General features: G+C 40.1%; 1 protein-coding gene across 2 annotated transcripts in view; it reads left to right on the top strand.

Moving 5' to 3' along the window:
* Window positions 1-18087, top strand: part of Fam118b (family with sequence similarity 118 member B) — a 48791-nt gene that overhangs the window by 26732 nt on the left and 3972 nt on the right. For both annotated transcript variants that reach the window (XM_027411779.2, XM_035443563.1), the window contains exons 3-6: window positions 6162-6414; window positions 12970-13197; window positions 15002-15130; window positions 16719-17004. In XM_027411779.2, coding sequence (XP_027267580.1) covers window positions 6162-6414; window positions 12970-13197; window positions 15002-15130; window positions 16719-17004 — 896 coding nt within the window. The remainder of the gene's footprint in view (window positions 1-6161; window positions 6415-12969; window positions 13198-15001; window positions 15131-16718; window positions 17005-18087) is intronic.

The raw sequence follows: 18087 nt of genomic DNA, 5'->3' as shown, positions 1-18087 counted from the left end.
TATTTCCTTTTGTGCCTTTTTTTTAAACCTCTATATTACTGAAGACTGTCTTAGGTTTTTTAATTTTTGTGTCCTTTCATCTTCAGATGCTGACAGGAGAATTAATCTAGCATATACTGAAAAATGTTTGGAAAGTTTAAAAGTTTAATTGATTCCATGGATTCTTACCTCTAGACTCAACCCTGGAGGAGTCAGCTTCTTAGTCTCCTGTTTTTTGTTTTAATGTACTCCATTTTGCTGAAGCATGCTCCCAGGTGCCTTCCTTAGTAAAAATACATAAGGAATAATTGTTGGAGATACTAGATGTCTTTATCATATCCTTACATTTACTTAATGGTATGACTGAAAATAGAATTTTGTGTAGGAAACTTTTTTTTTTTTTTAGAATTTTGACAGTACCACTCATCTCTAGTAACAGAGAAAAGTATTCTTACCAAGATTGATTGTTCTGATTAGCAGTTGTTTTAGAAATAAAAGAGGAAATAGTGATTTAGTCACGGTTTCAGAGATTTTGGCTTATGGTTTCTTGGCTCTATTGCTCTTAAGAATATTGTGAATTATAGCCTGGCGTTGGTGGCACACCCCTTTGATCCCAGCACTCGGGAGGCAGAGGCAGGCAGATCGCTGTGAGTTTGAGGCCAGCCTGGTCTCCAGAGGGAGTTCCAGGACAACCTCCAAAGCTATACAGAGAAACCCTGTCTCACAAAAACAAAAAGAAAAAAGGATCTTGTGAGTTAGAATGTCATTCAGGGACATGTGGAATAGTTACCCACCTCTTGCCTGCTAGGAATCAGAGCCAGCCAGGGAAGAAGTGTCCGAAACAAGATAACATTCTCTCTACCTCCTTGTAGGCCCCGTGTCTCAGAGTCTCTCTCTACCAGTCTCAGTAATGCGTCACATTATGAACCCATCAGTTGATTAAGCCTTGATAAAGTTGATCCAGTTACCCTCCAAAACCCCAGCTCTGAGCATTGCTGCCTTGGGGACCAAACCTTTTAACCTTGTTGGAGTTTTTTTATTGTGTGATCTCTTTTGCCTTCGCTCACTAGAATCTTACAAAAATCACATTATTCTCAGTAACACACACAAAAAAATTATACAATACCATATCTTCTTGTGAAACTAAATACTATGGCACCTTCAAGCTACTTCTGATAACTTCATTCTGAAGTAATTATTGTGTGTTAAGCCAATATTAAACTCCATTAAACATTTCTCTGTCTTTGCAGATCTCTGTTGTTCAGATGTTAAACCTTCTGTCTTGAGTGTGTTTTATGTTTTCTCTCCCCCACCCCTACCCCCCATTTCTCACTGTTTGATGACAAGGTCTTTGTACGTAACCCATCCTGACCTCCAGCTCTGTCCTCCTTCATCAGCCTCCTGAGTTCTTAGATTACAGGAATGCACCACTGTGACTGGCTCTGGGGGGGGGGGGGGTGGAGGGTGTTGTTGTTTGTTTCAATTCTACTTTTTTTTTTTTTTTTTTTTTTTTTTTTTTAAGGATTTTGTTTTATTATGTATACAGTCTTCTGTCTGCATGCCAGCAGAGGGCACCATATCTCATTCAAGGTGGTTGTGAGACACCACGTGGTTGCTGGGAATTGAACTCAGGACCTCTGGAAGAGCAGTCAGTGCTCTTAACCTCTGAGCCATCTCTCCAGCCCCATCAATTCTACTTTCTTAAAGGTTTTCTCAGTTTTTCTTATGGAGTTTTAAAAATTGTTGTTTCGTTTTTAATTTTCTTCTGTTTTGTTAGTGTTAGTTTTTCTTTTTGAAGACAGGTGTTACTATATAGTTCCAGGCTGGCTTACAAGTATGATCTTCCTGCCTGAGCCTCCTAAGTTATATATATAGCTTGTTATAGCTTTTTTGTATGTGTACCTCTTATCATGTGGGCTTTTTGCAAATGTAAAGTGACCATATAGTTTGTTTGTTCATATTTAAGCTACTGAGAAGCAATTAGGAGTCTATGTGAGTATGAATATTAGGGTTCTCTAGATCAGTGGTTCTCAACCTTCCTAATGCAGGGACCCTTTAATACAGTTCTTCATGTTCTGGGAACCCCAACTATAAGATTATTTTCATTGTTACTTCATAACTGTAATTTTACTACTGTTATGAATCCTAATGCAAATATCTGATATGCTGGATATCTGATATGTGACCCCTGTGAAAGGGTCATGCAACCCCTAAAGGAGTCACAGCCCACAGATTGAGAACCACTGTTCTAGAGGAATAGAACTGATAGAATAAATACATATTTTAAGGGGGGGCGGGTTATTAGATTGGCTTACATGGTGTGGTCTGGGTAGTCCAACAGTGGTTCAGTTCACATTGGACAGCTGAAGAGCCAGTAGTTTCTCAGCAGTCCCAGTCTGATGTTGAAGGCCTAATGGATCAATCCCTGAAAAACCACTGTCTGGAGTCCACATTGGAGGGCAGAAGGAGATGAGTTCTGATGTCAGTGAAGAACTGAAGCATAGACAAGGTAGATGAACTTGTCAGCAGGATGGGAAGGCAATGCTGACTTCATTTTTTTTAATCTAGCTGCCACCAGGTGCCACCCACATTTAAGGTGGATCTTCCCACTTGAAATAATCTGATCAGGAAGATTCCTTACAGGTTTGCCCAAGGGCTTTTCTTTTAGCTGATTCCAGATTCTGTCACATTGACAACCAATATGCACCATCACAATATGCTAATGAGTTTCCTTCTGAATATTAAGCCTGGAGCAAGTTCAGCAGTTGAGTACCTCTAACCTGTCTAAAGTTGGGTCTTTTCTGCCATGATGGCTATTTCCCCAAAGAGAAATCCTCCCGTCTCTTGAATGCATGGAGACTGGATGCAGAGAAAAGGTTGAATGTGTCCAGAAGGCTTGCCCCAAGGGAGACTGGTTGGAGAAGTCTTAGATTTCATACAGAGTCTTCCTTAATCCCTCTCTACCTGGCACTGTGCAGCATTCTCAAATGTAGTGTCCTCTGGCTGACTTTCTGCAGACTTGTAGCTGTATTTTAGTGCTACCTGCCTGCCCACCTGAACATGTGCCTGAACATTCCTGAGCTTCTACAAAGGGAATTGGGTTTTATTCTGAACTTCTAAAATTATGTTGCCTTTTGATGCCTGCTCGCTGCTATCATCTTGTTCTACCCTACTTTTTATACATGCTGGGCAGGATGTTACAGCTCAGCACTGCTACCAGTAACCCAAGGGGTTACTTTAGAGACCTCCATACAGGAAAAACTACAGAGAAGAGTTTCAGGACAAGCAAAGCTATTGAGCTCATTAAGGCAAGGGGTGGTACACCATTTTAATTTAGTATGGGGACTTGTGGGAGGTGGCTGCTGAGGGAAAGGACAATACTGGATCAGTGTAAGGTCCTTGAGAATTGTACTTAGGGGTCTTTACAGTGGCTATCCATATGAAACTATGGCTTTTTATGTTATATTTCCCAGAATATAATTTACAACAGGGGTTAAAGGTTACATAAAGCTTAAAAATTAGTAAAAGTTTGAGCTGAGTAAGGTGATCTATGCCTGTAATTCTCACACTTGTGAGAAGGAGGCAGGATGATCAGAAGTTTCAGGACACCCGGGCTATTTGAGACACTATCTTAAAAAGCACACACACACATGTGTATATATATATATAATTAATTAAAAATGAGCTGGGCGTTGATGGCACATGCCTTTGATCCCAGCACTCGGGAGGCAGAGGCAGGCAGATCTCTGTGAGTTCGAAGCCAGCCTGGTCTCCAGAGCAAGTGCCAGGATAGGCTCCAAGGCTACACAGAGAAACCCTGTCTTGAAAAACCAAAATAATAATAATAATAATAATGAGCCGGGTGGTGGTGGTGGTGGTGGCTTCAGCAGTGGCGGTGGTGGTGGCGGCTCACACCTTTAATCCCAGCACTGGGGAGGAAGAGACAGGCGGATCTCTGTGAGTTCAAGGCCAGCTAGTCTACATGGAGAGTTCCAGGACAGACTCCAAAGCTACAGAGAAACCTTGTCTTGAAAAAATAAACAAATAAAATGAACTGATTTTTCTTATTTTTCCTCTTACTAAGCTTCCTTTTATCAATGAGCTTGTAAGGTAGTTTTATTGGGTGTTTTATCTAGACTTGGGTATGGGAGAGTCATATTATTACTATCTAAAGTCGAGATGACAAACCTCTTTAAGTATGTAGTTCATTTGTTGCTTTTAGCATCTTGTTTGACATTATCTCTTATGAAAGAGAATATTGTGTCTATAGAGAATCTTGGGTTTGTCATTTGTGAACAAGTTTCTGACACCCAGCCAGATCCTTAGGTGAAAGACTTTTTTCTCTTCCCATGACCTCTTGATTTTTCCCTTCCATCTTGCCTTAATACTGTCTTTTTAATAAGTAACTATTAGGGCCATCCTGATGGCTCTGCTAAGCTTGGTGTCTTGAGTTCAGTTCCTAGGATCAACATGGTGAGAAGAAAGAAACAATTCCCCAAATTGTTCTCTGATACACACACACACACACACACACACACACACACACACACACACTATGCCTGTCCCTTACACACAGACACACTAAGTAAATAAATGTATGTTTGGGATTCTTTTTAGGTTATTTAGTGATTTAGGTAGAGATCATAAAGCACAATTGTATTTTTTTTTCTTTTTTTTTCTGAAAGCCCTTTTGTGAAAGTATTCCTTTATTCTTTGGGTGATATATATTTATGTGCCATTCACTATCTTTTTTTTTTTTTTTTTTGAGACAGACTTTTCTGTAACTGGCCTTAAATTTCCAATCCTCCTGTCTCTGTCTCCCAAATTCTGAGATTATATATAGATCTCGGCTATCACATCCAATTTTCATTCATCATCTTGATTCTTCTTTATGTATTTCTAGTAGCTGTTAACTTTTTCCCCCAGTAGGCGAACTATTTTATATATGAGCCCATCTCTAGTTTTGGCATGTTTACAGGTTTTCCTGTTTGTTAAGTGATTGAATATAGAGATTTGAGTAGGACAGGCAGTTGTAGAGGTTGTTTCCCAGGGCTTCAAAATGTTCTCTCTTCCTTGGGTTTCATCTAACTGCTGATCATGTTTCTACTCATTGTACTATTTGGAAAAAGAAGGGTAAGACAAGTCATGATTTTAATGTAGTCACAGAGTAAGAGGAAAAGGGAGCTAAAATATGCTTGTCCTCAGGCTGTCTCACAACAGGGCTTTGCTCATCGCCATGAGAAAGGGTTGTTTTGTTGTGACAGAAAACATGGGGCTCTCCTGTTCTCAGAAGGCTGCTGAGCCCCCTCCCCCAATTTGCCCAGTGATATCTAGAACAAAACCATGCACAGATTTGTCTCCCAGGATTTGGCTTTCATGCTGAGTTTTATCTTTGCTAATAAAATCTGGAATCAAGTTTTGTTTTGTTTTGTTTTTTCCGTCCTGGAACTAGCTCTTGTAGACCAGACTGGTCTCGAACTCACATAAATCCTCTTCCTCTGCCTCCCAAGTGCTGGGATTAAAGGCGTGAGCTACTACCACCCCCCACACACACACTTTTTTTTTTTTATTGTCTTCCTTAATTTACAATCATATCTCAAATAGTATGAACTTAATTTGTATAAAAATATTTTCTTCTTGAAAACAAATCTAACATGTCCTTTTGAAATTACCATTGGCTTAAAGAGTAATTTAGTTGGCAGAACTTCAGCTGTAATACATTTGAACCTGTTGTAATATAAGTGGTTTTCTTAACTGGAAAGGACTGTGGAGGAGAGAGTTGATTTTAAGATTGTTTTTTAGGATTCTTGAAATAGTTTAGTATTTTGTCTTCCTGTAAGAACTGCAATAATATTATTGTCTTTCATGTCTTTCATTTACTCTACTTTGGAGAAGTGTCAGAAACTGAAATCCTCATTTTTACAACTAAAAATTATAAAGTATACACTTTTAATCCCAGCATGAGGGAGACAAAGACAAACAAATCTGAGTTCAAGGTCAGCTGGTCTATATAATGAGTTCTAGGCCAGCTAAGACTATACAGTGAGACCCTGTCTCTCAAAACAAAACAAACAAGTTCCAGCTATTGAATAGTGAGAGCCAACTACATCTTTGTCAGATGTCCTCAAATGCACCTGGTGTCTTCTGGATGCTCCAATCCTCTTGTGCCTTTTCCTTTTCAGGAAGCTACTTCCAAGCTTGAAAACCAAGAAACCTCGAGAACTTGTGCTTGTGATTGGAACTGGCATTAGTGCTGCAGTTGCACCGCAAGTCCCAGCCCTGAAATCCTGGAAGGGGTTAATTCAGGCCTTGCTTGATGCTGCTATTGATTTTGATCTTTTAGAAGACGAGGAAAGCAAAAAGTTTCAGAAGTGTCTCCATGAAGACAAGAATCTTGTCCATGTTGCCCATGACCTCATTCAGAAACTCTCCCCTGTGAGTAGTCTGCTGAAAACATGATCAGTGTGCTTACTCTAGCAGGAATATTTGTTTATTGCTTGTGTATTTATAACATTTGGCTCCTCTGAAAAGTATCTATTTATAGAGCCTGTTCAGGGTAATTATCCTGACCCGTTTTATTCTGTTTGTGGTATGCTGAGAACTTTGTGTGTATGAGGACAAGGCTACTGACACACTTTTGTTACGTTTCGAATTTACTTTTTCTATGCTCATTGTAAAAGTTGCCTTAATATCTATGGCTTTAAGGAAATAGTAGAAAGATTTAATTTGGAATTTTGTTTCTATGTTTTGAGAAAGCATCTTGTGCATCCCATACTGGCCACAAAGTCCTCCTGCCTCAGCTTCCTGGGCGCTAGGAGTGTAGCATGTGCCCCTTGGCTCGCTGGAGATAATTCTTTATCGTCAAATGGACAAAGTGAAACCAATTTTTAGTGTTCTTTTTAGAGGCAGTAACTCAACATATTCACAAGAAATTTTAGGCTGGGCGTTGGTGGCACACGCCTTTGATCCCAGCACTCAGGAGGCAGAGGCGGGCGGATCTCTGTGAGTTCAAGGCCAGCCTGGTCTACAAATTGAGTTCCAGAACAGCCAGAGCTGTTATACAGAGAAACCTTGTCTCAAACCAACCCCCCCAAATTAGGAGGGAACCCCTCCAATTTATTTTATAAGGTAAATATTATCTAGATAACCAGAGTATATGTCAGGGGTAGACCTGGAGAGAGAATAGAAAGACAGATTCCCTGTCTGTAATCAGGGAGGAAGTGGGGGAGGGGACATCAAATCAAGTACATAAAACACCCAGCAGAAACCGACTGAGGGAAACCCCTTTTAATGCAGCCAGCTGGAGTTTCTAATAGGAGTCCTGGGAAGAGCCGGTATCTTCTCGGGGGAGGCTTCCAAGTAGAACAACATATAGGAGTAGGTAGAAAGAACATCATCAGATCAGGCACTGATACTCATGACATCCTGAAGAACCAACTGAGGAGGTTGAGGGAGTCATGGAAATTTCCCAGCAGAGCTTTCTATCCATGGCTGAGCTTCCATTGGCTGGACTTCTGGCTAATCTTTCCCACTGCAAATGCTCTAACTTCTGTTAGAAGTGGCTAACGGCCTAGCTAATCTCAAGGGCACAGTGTTTTATTCTTGGGCTCTTTTTCTGTTCTCTTCCCTATCACAGAGTTATGGAGAGGTTAGCCTTTCTAGCCCAGATCTTTTGGGACAATTTGAAACAAGTGTGCTTAGATCTAAAATAGGGAAGACCCCCACTCTCAGAAAGAGCTGCTTAGTGAATTCCAACAACACGTGACAATTTACCAGTATTGTGCACTACACCTCCCACTATCTCTTATGGATATTGATGCAAGGATCTTCAAAAGCATATAGGTAAACATAATGTAGCATATAAAAAAGAATTACCATGAACAAATGTGAACTTTCATAGGAATGGAAAGTTGATTTAACACGAGAATGTCTGTATAATGTACAAAGAATGTCTATAGACAGCGAGTAAGAAGTCAGGTATATATATCAAAGGGATCTGTATCTTTTTAAAAATATATTTATTATGTACATGAATGTGTACATAAAATAATGAGTGGTGAAATGATGTAATACTTTGATAGCAGCTCTCAACAGCTCAGTGAATTAGGAAAAGTCGTGATGCATAGGAGTTTAGGTTAACCAAGACTGGCCATGTGTCATGATTGTTGAAACTGGGTGATTGGTACAGGGGTGGGGAGGTGATCATTTATTTATTCCTTTGTATTTTATTGGAGTGCTGTGAATTGAACTTTTCACAAGCTAGGTAGGTACTTTGTTTGTTTTTACTTTTCTATGTTTGGGAAAATAAAATTGTTAGATTACTCAATGCTAACACAACATGGCTAATTGGTCCCATCTATTGATCCAGTTTCATATAATAGAGAAGTAACATTGTGAATTCAAGGCAGAGTTTGGTTGTCAGAATCAACGAAACCATGCCATTTAAATGCACTGGAATCCTGGGCAAATCAACTGACCAATCACCATTTGCTTTTGCACAGTAGACGTGGGATCAGGATGCCTGGGATCATCACACTGTCTAGAGCATGATTGGGTGGTTGAATCCCCAGCACCAAAGAGGAAAACACAAACCACTTGTGGTATTACTTTGTATCACTTGTGGGGCTTTGTGAAGAATAAATGGCACTAGCAGCACTTGAGTGACCTGAAGTTGAAGTTGGAGGGGTGGAGCAGCCACTTTTTTCATCAAGCATCAGTTTTACTTGAAAGAATGAAACTAGTGCTCAATGTAAATGCAGTACAGATGTTAATGACCTTGGAGGATGCATGATCAGGAAGGCCTGCATTTGCTTTTACTCTATGTGAGACTCAAAGATTTATTACAGGGTAAAATAAATGAAGTAGCATGGGATTTACTGCACTGCTTTAAATGAAGGAGGAAAATTCTTAGAGGTTGTGTGGGAGTCTGGCATTTCCTCTTGACTTCTGAACTCATTGTTTATGTTTTCATTCCTTTTTCTCAGCTTACAGAGGCCACTGGTGGGAAATTTAGTTCTAAGACAAAAACATTGATTTCAAAAAGGAAATCAACACAGTGACACAGACATCTTTCCAAGCCCAGAGTGGTGACTGACACCTGTAATCCCACATTAAGAAGCTAGAGGATCACAAGTTCAATGCTAGCCTGGGCTAGATAGTGAGGCCATATCTCAAAACAGAACAAACAAGCAGAAATCCTCAATCTTTTTAGTATTGCGATAGGAGATTTGATAATTCATAGAACTGGGACTAAAAGATAATTAACTAAAACAAGTGATTCAAGGAATTTCCAAGTTTTAGTCTTTTCATAGAAAAAACAACCCCCACCCCATGTTCTTCATCCATGACTAATTCATGGTCTACCTAGGTACTTTTACTTGTGCTCCTGGTAAGCAGGCTGGTATAGGAATAGAACATGTATGATCAGAAATACAAATGAGCTAAGTATAAGTTGGAGTTACAAAACACAACAAAGAACTTCTGAGTAAGAAGTCACTATAGTTATTAAATCTGAAACTTAATTCTGATTTTGTTGTTTGTTTGTTTGTTTTTGGAGACAGGGTTTCTCTGTGTAGCCCTGCCTGTCCTGAAACTCACTCTGTAGACCAGGCTAGCCTCAAACTCAGAGATCTGCCTCTCAAGTACTGGGATTAAAAGCATGTGCCACCACCGCCTGGTTTAATTCTCCTCTTTTGAATAAGTATTGGTATACACATTGCAAAAATCAATGGTTGTAGCTATTTATATTTATGAGATATCTTGCTCCTGTTGGTGTATTTGTCTTATCTCCTCTCTGCCCTAAGTCACCATTCATATATATTTTTATGTAGCCTTCCAGCTTTGCAAATGTAAGCAGAAATGTATCTACCCTTCCCTCACTGTTGCCATATCTAAAAAAAAAAACAAAAAACAAAAAACAAAAAATACTTACCTAGCAGTATATTGTTCTCCTGCATAGAGTGTAAGTTAGTGTTGTCACTATAACAAAATACCTAGTTGATTTATAAAAAGGAGAGGGGGGTGGGAGGAGGTTCCACTCTATGGTCAGTTATCCCAATTGCTTTGCATTTGTGGTGAGGATCATGCAGTATAAATGTCATTTTATCCAGTTGCAGTTATATCTGCAAGATCCCATCCAAGAAATGGAATAGCTGTGGGATGTAGACTTGAGAGTTTGATAAAGTAACGGAGCATCATATTTATTTAATAGTAAATCTGGTATTAGCATTCATAGTAGTTGCTGTGTGTTGTGAACTAGAGTTAATATTCATCACTGTTTTGGTAGGGGTAGATTTTGTTTTTAATTTTATATGAGTTTTTCTCTCATGTATGAATGTACACTTTGTGTGTGCCTGGGGCCTGTGGAAGCCAGAAGAGAGTATCAGATCCCTTAGAACTGAAGTTACAGATGATTGGGAGCCATGTGGATGCTGGAAATGTAACCTGCATCCTCTGAAAGAGCAGCAAGTGCTCTTAATAACTGAGCTATGTTTCAGGCCCCTCTCCAAGGTTTTTGATTTGGTTATTCGTCTAATTAAGTAGTATTAGTCTCCTGTTGACTACCTGTGTGCCATTAGTGTGATATAATTATGTGGTTGTGTAATAAACTTTTGAAGACTGTGACCTGAGTTCTTGGCCAAAAGAGTTACAGGTCTATTTACACACAAGGAAAGAATCCTTGCAGCTGCTGACAGCAGGGGGCAGTAAGGACTCTGCTGTGCTGTAGAGCGCTAAGCAGCCTAGAACCATGATGGACAGAACCCAGATAAACTACAGCTTGTTCCCAGCAAGCCCAGGGACGTTTTTAACTGTTCTAAGATTTTCACTAAGGAAATGGCACTTACTTGGTTAAAATACTGTGTCACTTTAGGAAAGGAACACTGAAATGTGTTGTGCGTATCTGCTTTAGTAGTTTCATGGAAACTTGAACATTTTATTCTTGAGAGACAAGGAAACCTGGAAGGTATGGGGAGGCATCTTTTCATTCCCTGAGTTTAATTGATAGCTATGGATATAGTCCAGTCATACATGTCCAAAGCTCTAGTTTCCATCCCCAGCACTGTAAAAACAAACAAGTGCAAAATGCAATTGTGAAATTTATTTTAAATCTCTTCATAATTTTGTCATGTAATAGATATTCTTTATAGCAAGCCTAAAAAGAGATCACTGAGTTAGGTCAGGTAAATAGTTTTCATAACTCCACAAGCAGCCAAATGTCTGTAATTAGAGAAGCTAAATTGGATATGGCAGTACATACCTATAAGCTAGCACTTGAGAGGCTGAGGCTAGAGGATCATGAGTTTGAGACCAGTGACAGTCAACTATATAACAAATTCAAAGCTAGCATGGGCTGCATATTGTTCCTGTGTTCCCTTTTTTCCCTCTGTTTTAGTGTCGTCTCTATTGCTATAATTAAAACACCATGAACAAAAGTAACTTGGGAAGAAAATTTCAGTTTATAGCTTGTAGTCCATTGTTCAGGCTAAGTTAGGGCAAAAGCTCACACAGAACAGGAACTGAAGCATGAACTTCAGGAACTCCTACAGGCATGAAGGAGAGCTGCTTACTGGTTTACTCCTCATTGCTTTATCAGCCTGCTCACTTGCTTGCTGTTTTTGTTTGGTTGGGGTTTTTTTGTTTTTGTTTTCCAGGGGGGCATGTGTTTTGTTTTGTTTTGTTTTTTATAGTTTTTTTAAGGATTTTTTTTTGAGTTACAAACACAATTGAATTACATGACAATCCCAGTTCCCTTCTCCCTTCCCTTCTCCCCTACCACCCTCCCAACTAAAACTCTACCTATCGAATATCCTTTCTTCTAATCTACACCTATATGTTTTGTTTTTGAGACAGTCTCTCAATATAGTCTTGACTGTTCTGGAATTCTCTATGTAGAAAACCAGGCTGGCCTTGAATTCACAGAGAGCCTCATCCTCGTGAGTGCCCCAGCCTCTTTTCTTATACCACTCAGGATCACCTGCCCCTGGGTGTCACCACACACACACACACACACAGAGGCTGGGCCCTCCCATATCAATCATCAATCAAGAAAGTGTGGGCTGGGCAGTAGTGGCGCACACCTTTAGTCCCAGCACTCAAGGAGGCAGAGATAGTTGGATTTCTTTGAGTTCAAGGACAGCCTGGTCTACGGAGTGAGTTCCAGGACAGCCAGAGACCCTGTCTTGGGGGGAAAAAAAGTAAAGTGCCTAACAAACTTGCCTGTGGGCAATCTGGTGAAGGCTTTTAGATCCCTATTCCCAAATAACTCTAGCTTCTGTCAATTTGCCAAAAAAGCAGACTCTGTAAAAGAATGAAGGAAGGAGGGGAAGGGCGGATAATACTCCAGTACTACTCCACCTTACGTCTGAGTGCTGCCTTCTTATCAGAGGCCTAATTTGAGGGTAGTTGGTACTTTGCTTTGCTTTTCTTTTTTCTTTTTTTTTTTTTTTTAAGATAGGCCTTGAATTCACAGAAGAGATCCGCCTGCCTCTGCCTCCTGAGTGCTGGGATTAAAGGCATGCACCACCACTGCCCAGTGGTACTTTGCTTTCTACCCTTGTCCTTTAGTCTTGATCCCTTAGTCTTGTCCGTTTTCTTCCTTCTATAAAATGACAATTTAGAAGCTGGGCATGATAGCACATAAAATCTCAGTGCTTGGAAGGCAGAGATAGAAAGATCATTGACAGTGTAAGTCCAGCTTGGTCAAAGTGAATTGAATTCTAGGCCAGCCAGGAATCCATTTCAAAACCATTTCTCCAGTTTTAAAATGTCTATTTAAAAGGTTTGTGCTCATTTGTATCTGATGTGGTAGTATTGATCACTTACTGTTTGCTAGACATTGTATTTCGCATGTACCATCATATTTTCCTTGTTACGATGAGAGTGATGATGTTTTAAGTATAAAGTATTCAAAATTTATAATTTCTGCAACTGAAACAAGTTAACAAAGCACTTACGAAATTTTGTTGTCTTTTAAATCTCCCACACATGCAGCGTACCAGTAATGTTCGATCAACATTTTTCAAAGACTGTTTATATGAAGTATTTGATGACCTGGAGTCAAAGATGGAAGATTCTGGAAAACAGCTCCTTCAGTCTGTCCTCCATCTGATGGAAAATGGAGCTCTAGTATTAACTACAAATTTTGATAATCTTCTAGAACTATATGCAGCTGACCAGGGAAAACAGCTTGAATCCCTCGACCTTACTGATGAGAAAAAGGTAAAATGTTAACCAGTAGTCTCCTCTTTGGGTAGTGGGTTTTATCTTCCTCAGAAAAGCTGCGTCTGGCCAGTATGTTAGTATCCCTGTAGAAGAATTGTATTAGTTACTTTTCACATAGCTGTGACCAAAACATCAAACAGAAACAAGCTAAAGGAGGAAAGTCTTATTGGAGCTCCCTATTTCAGGGAATTTTAGGCCTCACAGTAAGAGCACAGTGGAAAAGTTCCCTTTTGTGGTGGTGGGAGCATGGGTAGAGACTGTTCACATCATAGTGGAACACAGAGCAAGAGAGTGGACCAGAATCAGGACCAGGTTATAACCTTTATAAATCTCTTCCCTAGTGGTGTATTTTACTGGCAAGACTTCACCTCCCCAAATAGCATCATGAGTTGGAGACCAGCACTTAAACCACAAACCTGTGATGGGTATCTCCAGTTAAAACTGTAACTGTGAAAAAGAAGGCTGCTTTCCTTGCTTGTACTTTTGGGGTTGGTTGGGCATTTTTTTGTTTGTTTTGTTGATTTTTTTAAGGTAAAACCAGTATACAATAAAATGCAAAGATTTAAAAGTTATGAGTATTGACAGTTTTGCCCAATTATAAGGGTGAGACTAGTCATTTGCAGAGACTGGAGCAGTGGTTCAGTAGGTCAGCTATCTAACCAAACTTTGGGAGTTTCCAGCCAGTGAGGCAAAGAAGAGAGAAATTCCATCTCAAATTTTTACAAAGAAAAATGGGAGTGTGTAGGGGAAGCTGTAGCCACGCCTACTTAGGGGCTGGCTACAGGTGTGCCTGACCACGCCCTCACCTAAGTAGGCATGGCTACAGCTTCCCCTACAATGGAGTGAGCTGAGAGATGGATCACTAGGCACTTTCCACCAAGTGGATCAGTCGCCAGGACCTACATGGTGGAAAGAGAGAACCAAATTTGCAAGTTGTCTTCTGATCTCTACATGTGTACCATGGAGGTACCACGCCCCCAAATACACCACATAAACACACACACATAAATTTGAAAGACGTTGATGGAGAGATGATTCCTTTAAGGTTATTTGCCCTGCTCTGTGGTTTTGTCATTTTCATTTTTTTGTTTCCTTGGAACCTTTCTTTGTGTCCATCTTAGTGCCTAGCTGAATAGTCTGAATAGATAAATGATTCCCCCAGTACCACAAGCCTGCCTCTGCTAGGGTAGTAGATGGAATACTGCTTTGGTTTTGCTGACCTGGGACCCAGATTGGGAATTGAGCCAGATGTGGTGGTACATTCCTGTAATCCCAGTATTCAGAATGCTGGGGTGTGAGGATTTTAAGTTGAAGGCCAGCCTGGGCAAAAGAGAATGAAAATAAATTAGGTATAATGATACACACATTTAATCTTAGCACTCAGGAAGCAGAAGCAAATGGATCTCTGTGAGTTTGAAGACAGTCTCTTCTCCATAGAGTTTAGGATAGCAAGGGCTTCATAGAAAGACCTCATGGGGAATGAAAGGAGGAAGGATGGAAGGTTTATACCAGGGCTTGAGCCATCACCAGAGGAAGTTTTCCTAATTGTTCTGCCAAAGGTGGCAAATTCTAATTGCTGATAGCAGCTTTCAAAGAGAAGTCACTAGATTTGCTGCCATCATTCCTGACAGTCATAACATAGGAACTTGGGCACATCAAGTCTTCTAATTCTCATCCTTATGATACCGTGAAGCTGGACAGTTATGTCAGAAGTCTAATCCTCAGTCAGCTTCTTACACATTGTGACTTTGAAGCAGGTGCTCACTTGCCATCCTGGTCGAGCTGTGTATGTATTGTGCAGGTCCTGGAGTGGGCTCAGGAGAAGCGGAAGCTAAGTGTGTTACACATCCATGGGGTCTATACCAATCCTAGTGGCATTGTCCTCCACCCAGCTGGATATCAGAATGTGCTCAGGAACACTGAAGTTATGGTAAGTGGTGCTGTTCTAGTTGGGCTTTCGCTCCTGAAGATATTTCTGAGAATATTCTAAGCATTAACAGGAGCATTTACTTCTCATTAATCAAAACAAGTAGGAAGTCAGACCTCTCTCCCTTGCCTCTTAGCCCTGGATGTGCATGCCATCCTAAGAAATGCAGGTGTCAGATCATAGGGTGGGTATTTTCCTGTGCTTGGTGAACAGCCAGCAGATGGCACTCCCTCATGGGCATCACACACCAAGAATATATTAGTCTCCTTCTTCATCATTTGGTTTCTTAATAAGTTTATGTCCAAAACAATTTAGGCAGTTTTTTTTAAAAAAAAAAAAAAAAAACAGTTAATAGTTTGGGCATAGATTATAATAATAATAAAAAAAAAACTGCCCACTCATTTACACTTGACTGTTTATTTGGAAAAATTGCAAAACAAAATGATTGGAATGACAAAATGGAGGCTTTCTTCTTTGGGTTTATTGATCTTTGGGGTTCAAGTTTTGGACTTGTTCATATATACATGTTTAAACCGGGAATGCTTCGTGTGTGTATGTGCGCTCTATGCAGACACAAATTATGTAGATATGCACAGTGATGTTTTTAGTAATCAGGTTCCTTTGACCATATCTAATGATAGAATTATGTTTTCTGATGATCACTCATTCAGTTTGTAAGGGAAAAAATATTTGAGGGCCAGCAAGATGGCCAAGTGGGTAAAGCACTTGCCCCACAATGTGAGGAGCATAGTCCTAGCCCTAGCCCTGACATAAATGCCAAGGACACTGGCATGTGCCTATAATCCCAACATTTGGAAGGTGGAAACAGGGGAGAAGACTTTCTGGGTCAGCGGTCTAGTTAGACTGAATCTACAAGTTAAGGTTCAAATAAGAGACCTGCCTCAATATATAAAATGGAAAACAATGGAAGAGAACTCCCAACATCAACCTCTAGCCTCCACATATGATATGTAATGTACACATACACACTAAAAATAAATAAAAATTTAAAAGTTGTCAAAATTTTTCCAGAAAGTGGAAAGGGCTAAGATACATTAAAGACCCGTTGGTTGTCTAATTAACCAAGAACATAAATCAGATTAAACCTTTGAGACCAGTAGACTAGTGCCAATTTGGTGAAACTGTTTAAAGACAAAACAGAAGGACCAACAAGATGGCTCAGTGAGTTAAATCCTTGTTGTGTAAGCTTTGCAATCTGACTTTAATCCCTGGAACCCATGTAAAGACAGGACAGAGAAAGATGACTTCATAGTCGTCCTCTGATTTCCACATCATTCTATGGCATGCATACTAATGTACACACACCATATACACAAAGTTATATATATTTTAAAGAAACAAAAGAGAACCTTCAGCAGAATGTCAGGTAAAGCACAACTTTAGATCAAGGATCACGTTGTAATAATAACTAGGAAATCAAACTCTCTTGTAAAGTATTTCCCTCTTAAACCCTGATCAGTAGGTTGCAGTCTGCTAACTGTAGCAGTTATGGACTGTTGACTTTTGTGCTTCAGCTATATCTTGTGTCTGTCTTCTGTGTCATTAATATGTTGTTTTCTTTTCCTTGAAGAGAGAGATTCAGAAACTCTATGAAAACAAGTCATTTCTTTTCTTGGGTTGTGGCTGGACGGTGGACGACACCACTTTCCAGGCCCTGTTCCTAGAGGCTGTCAAGCATAAGTCTGATCTAGAACATTTCATGCTGGTTCGGAGAGGAGATGTAGATGAGTTCAAGAAGCTTCGAGAAAACATGCTGGACAAGGGAATTAAAGTCATCTCCTATGGAAATGACTATGCTGATCTTCCAGAATATTTCAAGCGACTGACATATGAGATCTCCACAAGAGGCAGACCAGGTAAGGGAAGGTCAAAGAGCAGCAACCCTTTGGCTTTTTGTGTTTTCGATGAATAAAATCACTACTAAGATGGGGAATGTGCCGGGCGTTGGTGGTGCATGCCTTTAATCCCAGCACTCAGGAGGCAGAAGCAGGCGGATCTCTGAGTTTGAGGCCAGCCTGGTCTCCAGAGTGAGTGCCAGGATAGGCTCCAAAGCTATATGGAGAAACCCTGTCTCCAAAAACCAAAAAAAAAAAAAAAGATGGGGAATGTGTAGTGTTTGACCAGTTTGGGAAGAGGAAGAAGTGTCAGTCTTCAGGTCATGCCAAAGTGCCATTTTGATAATGGGAAAATGATCATAATATATACCTTTCCAAGTCATCATACACACAGAGAGAAAGAAAACCATTTAAAGATTTTTAACTTCGGGCCAGCTTTCCTCAGTAGGAAAAAGCACTTGCCACTCAAGCCTGACTACCTGAACTCAATCTCTCAGCCTCCTGTGGAAAGGAACCTACTCCTGAAAGTGGTTCTTTGACCTCCACACGTGCTATGGCACATGCATGTCCTACACAGGAATCACAAACATTATAATAATAAAAAACTCTTTGAGGGGCTGGAGAGATGGCTTATTGGTTAAGAGCACTTGCTGCTGTTGCAGAGGACCCACTTTCAGTCCCAACAACTGAATCAGGAGGCTCCCTCTCCTTCCCTATCTCTCTCTCTCTCCCTCCCTCCCTTCCTCTCTCTCTCTCTCTCTCTCTCTCTCTCACACACACACACACACACACACACACACACACACACACTCTTAACAAAAAAAGAAACATTTCTGAAGATGGGTTAGTTCAAATGAGATGCAGTTAAAATTCAGGTTCCAAAATGGAGATAAGTGACTGTTAAGCCTTGGCTAACTTTATGAGGAATTTTTTTCATGTATATATCAAAAATTTCAGAACATTTTGTTTCAGAAAGTCTACTGATATAATTTATCCTGTAAGAATGTTTCCCTAAAAAATAATGTGGTTGCACACACAGTTGAACTAAAGATAGAAGTGACAAACCATGGCGGTGCATACCTGTATCTCAGCACTCAGAAGGCT

This window comes from Cricetulus griseus, chromosome 4 (genome assembly GCF_003668045.3).
Source record: "Cricetulus griseus strain 17A/GY chromosome 4, alternate assembly CriGri-PICRH-1.0, whole genome shotgun sequence".
Classification (NCBI taxonomy): domain Eukaryota; kingdom Metazoa; phylum Chordata; class Mammalia; order Rodentia; family Cricetidae; genus Cricetulus; species Cricetulus griseus.
Note: the sequence above shows the minus strand (reverse complement) of the source record. Positions and strands in the feature narration are given on the sequence as shown.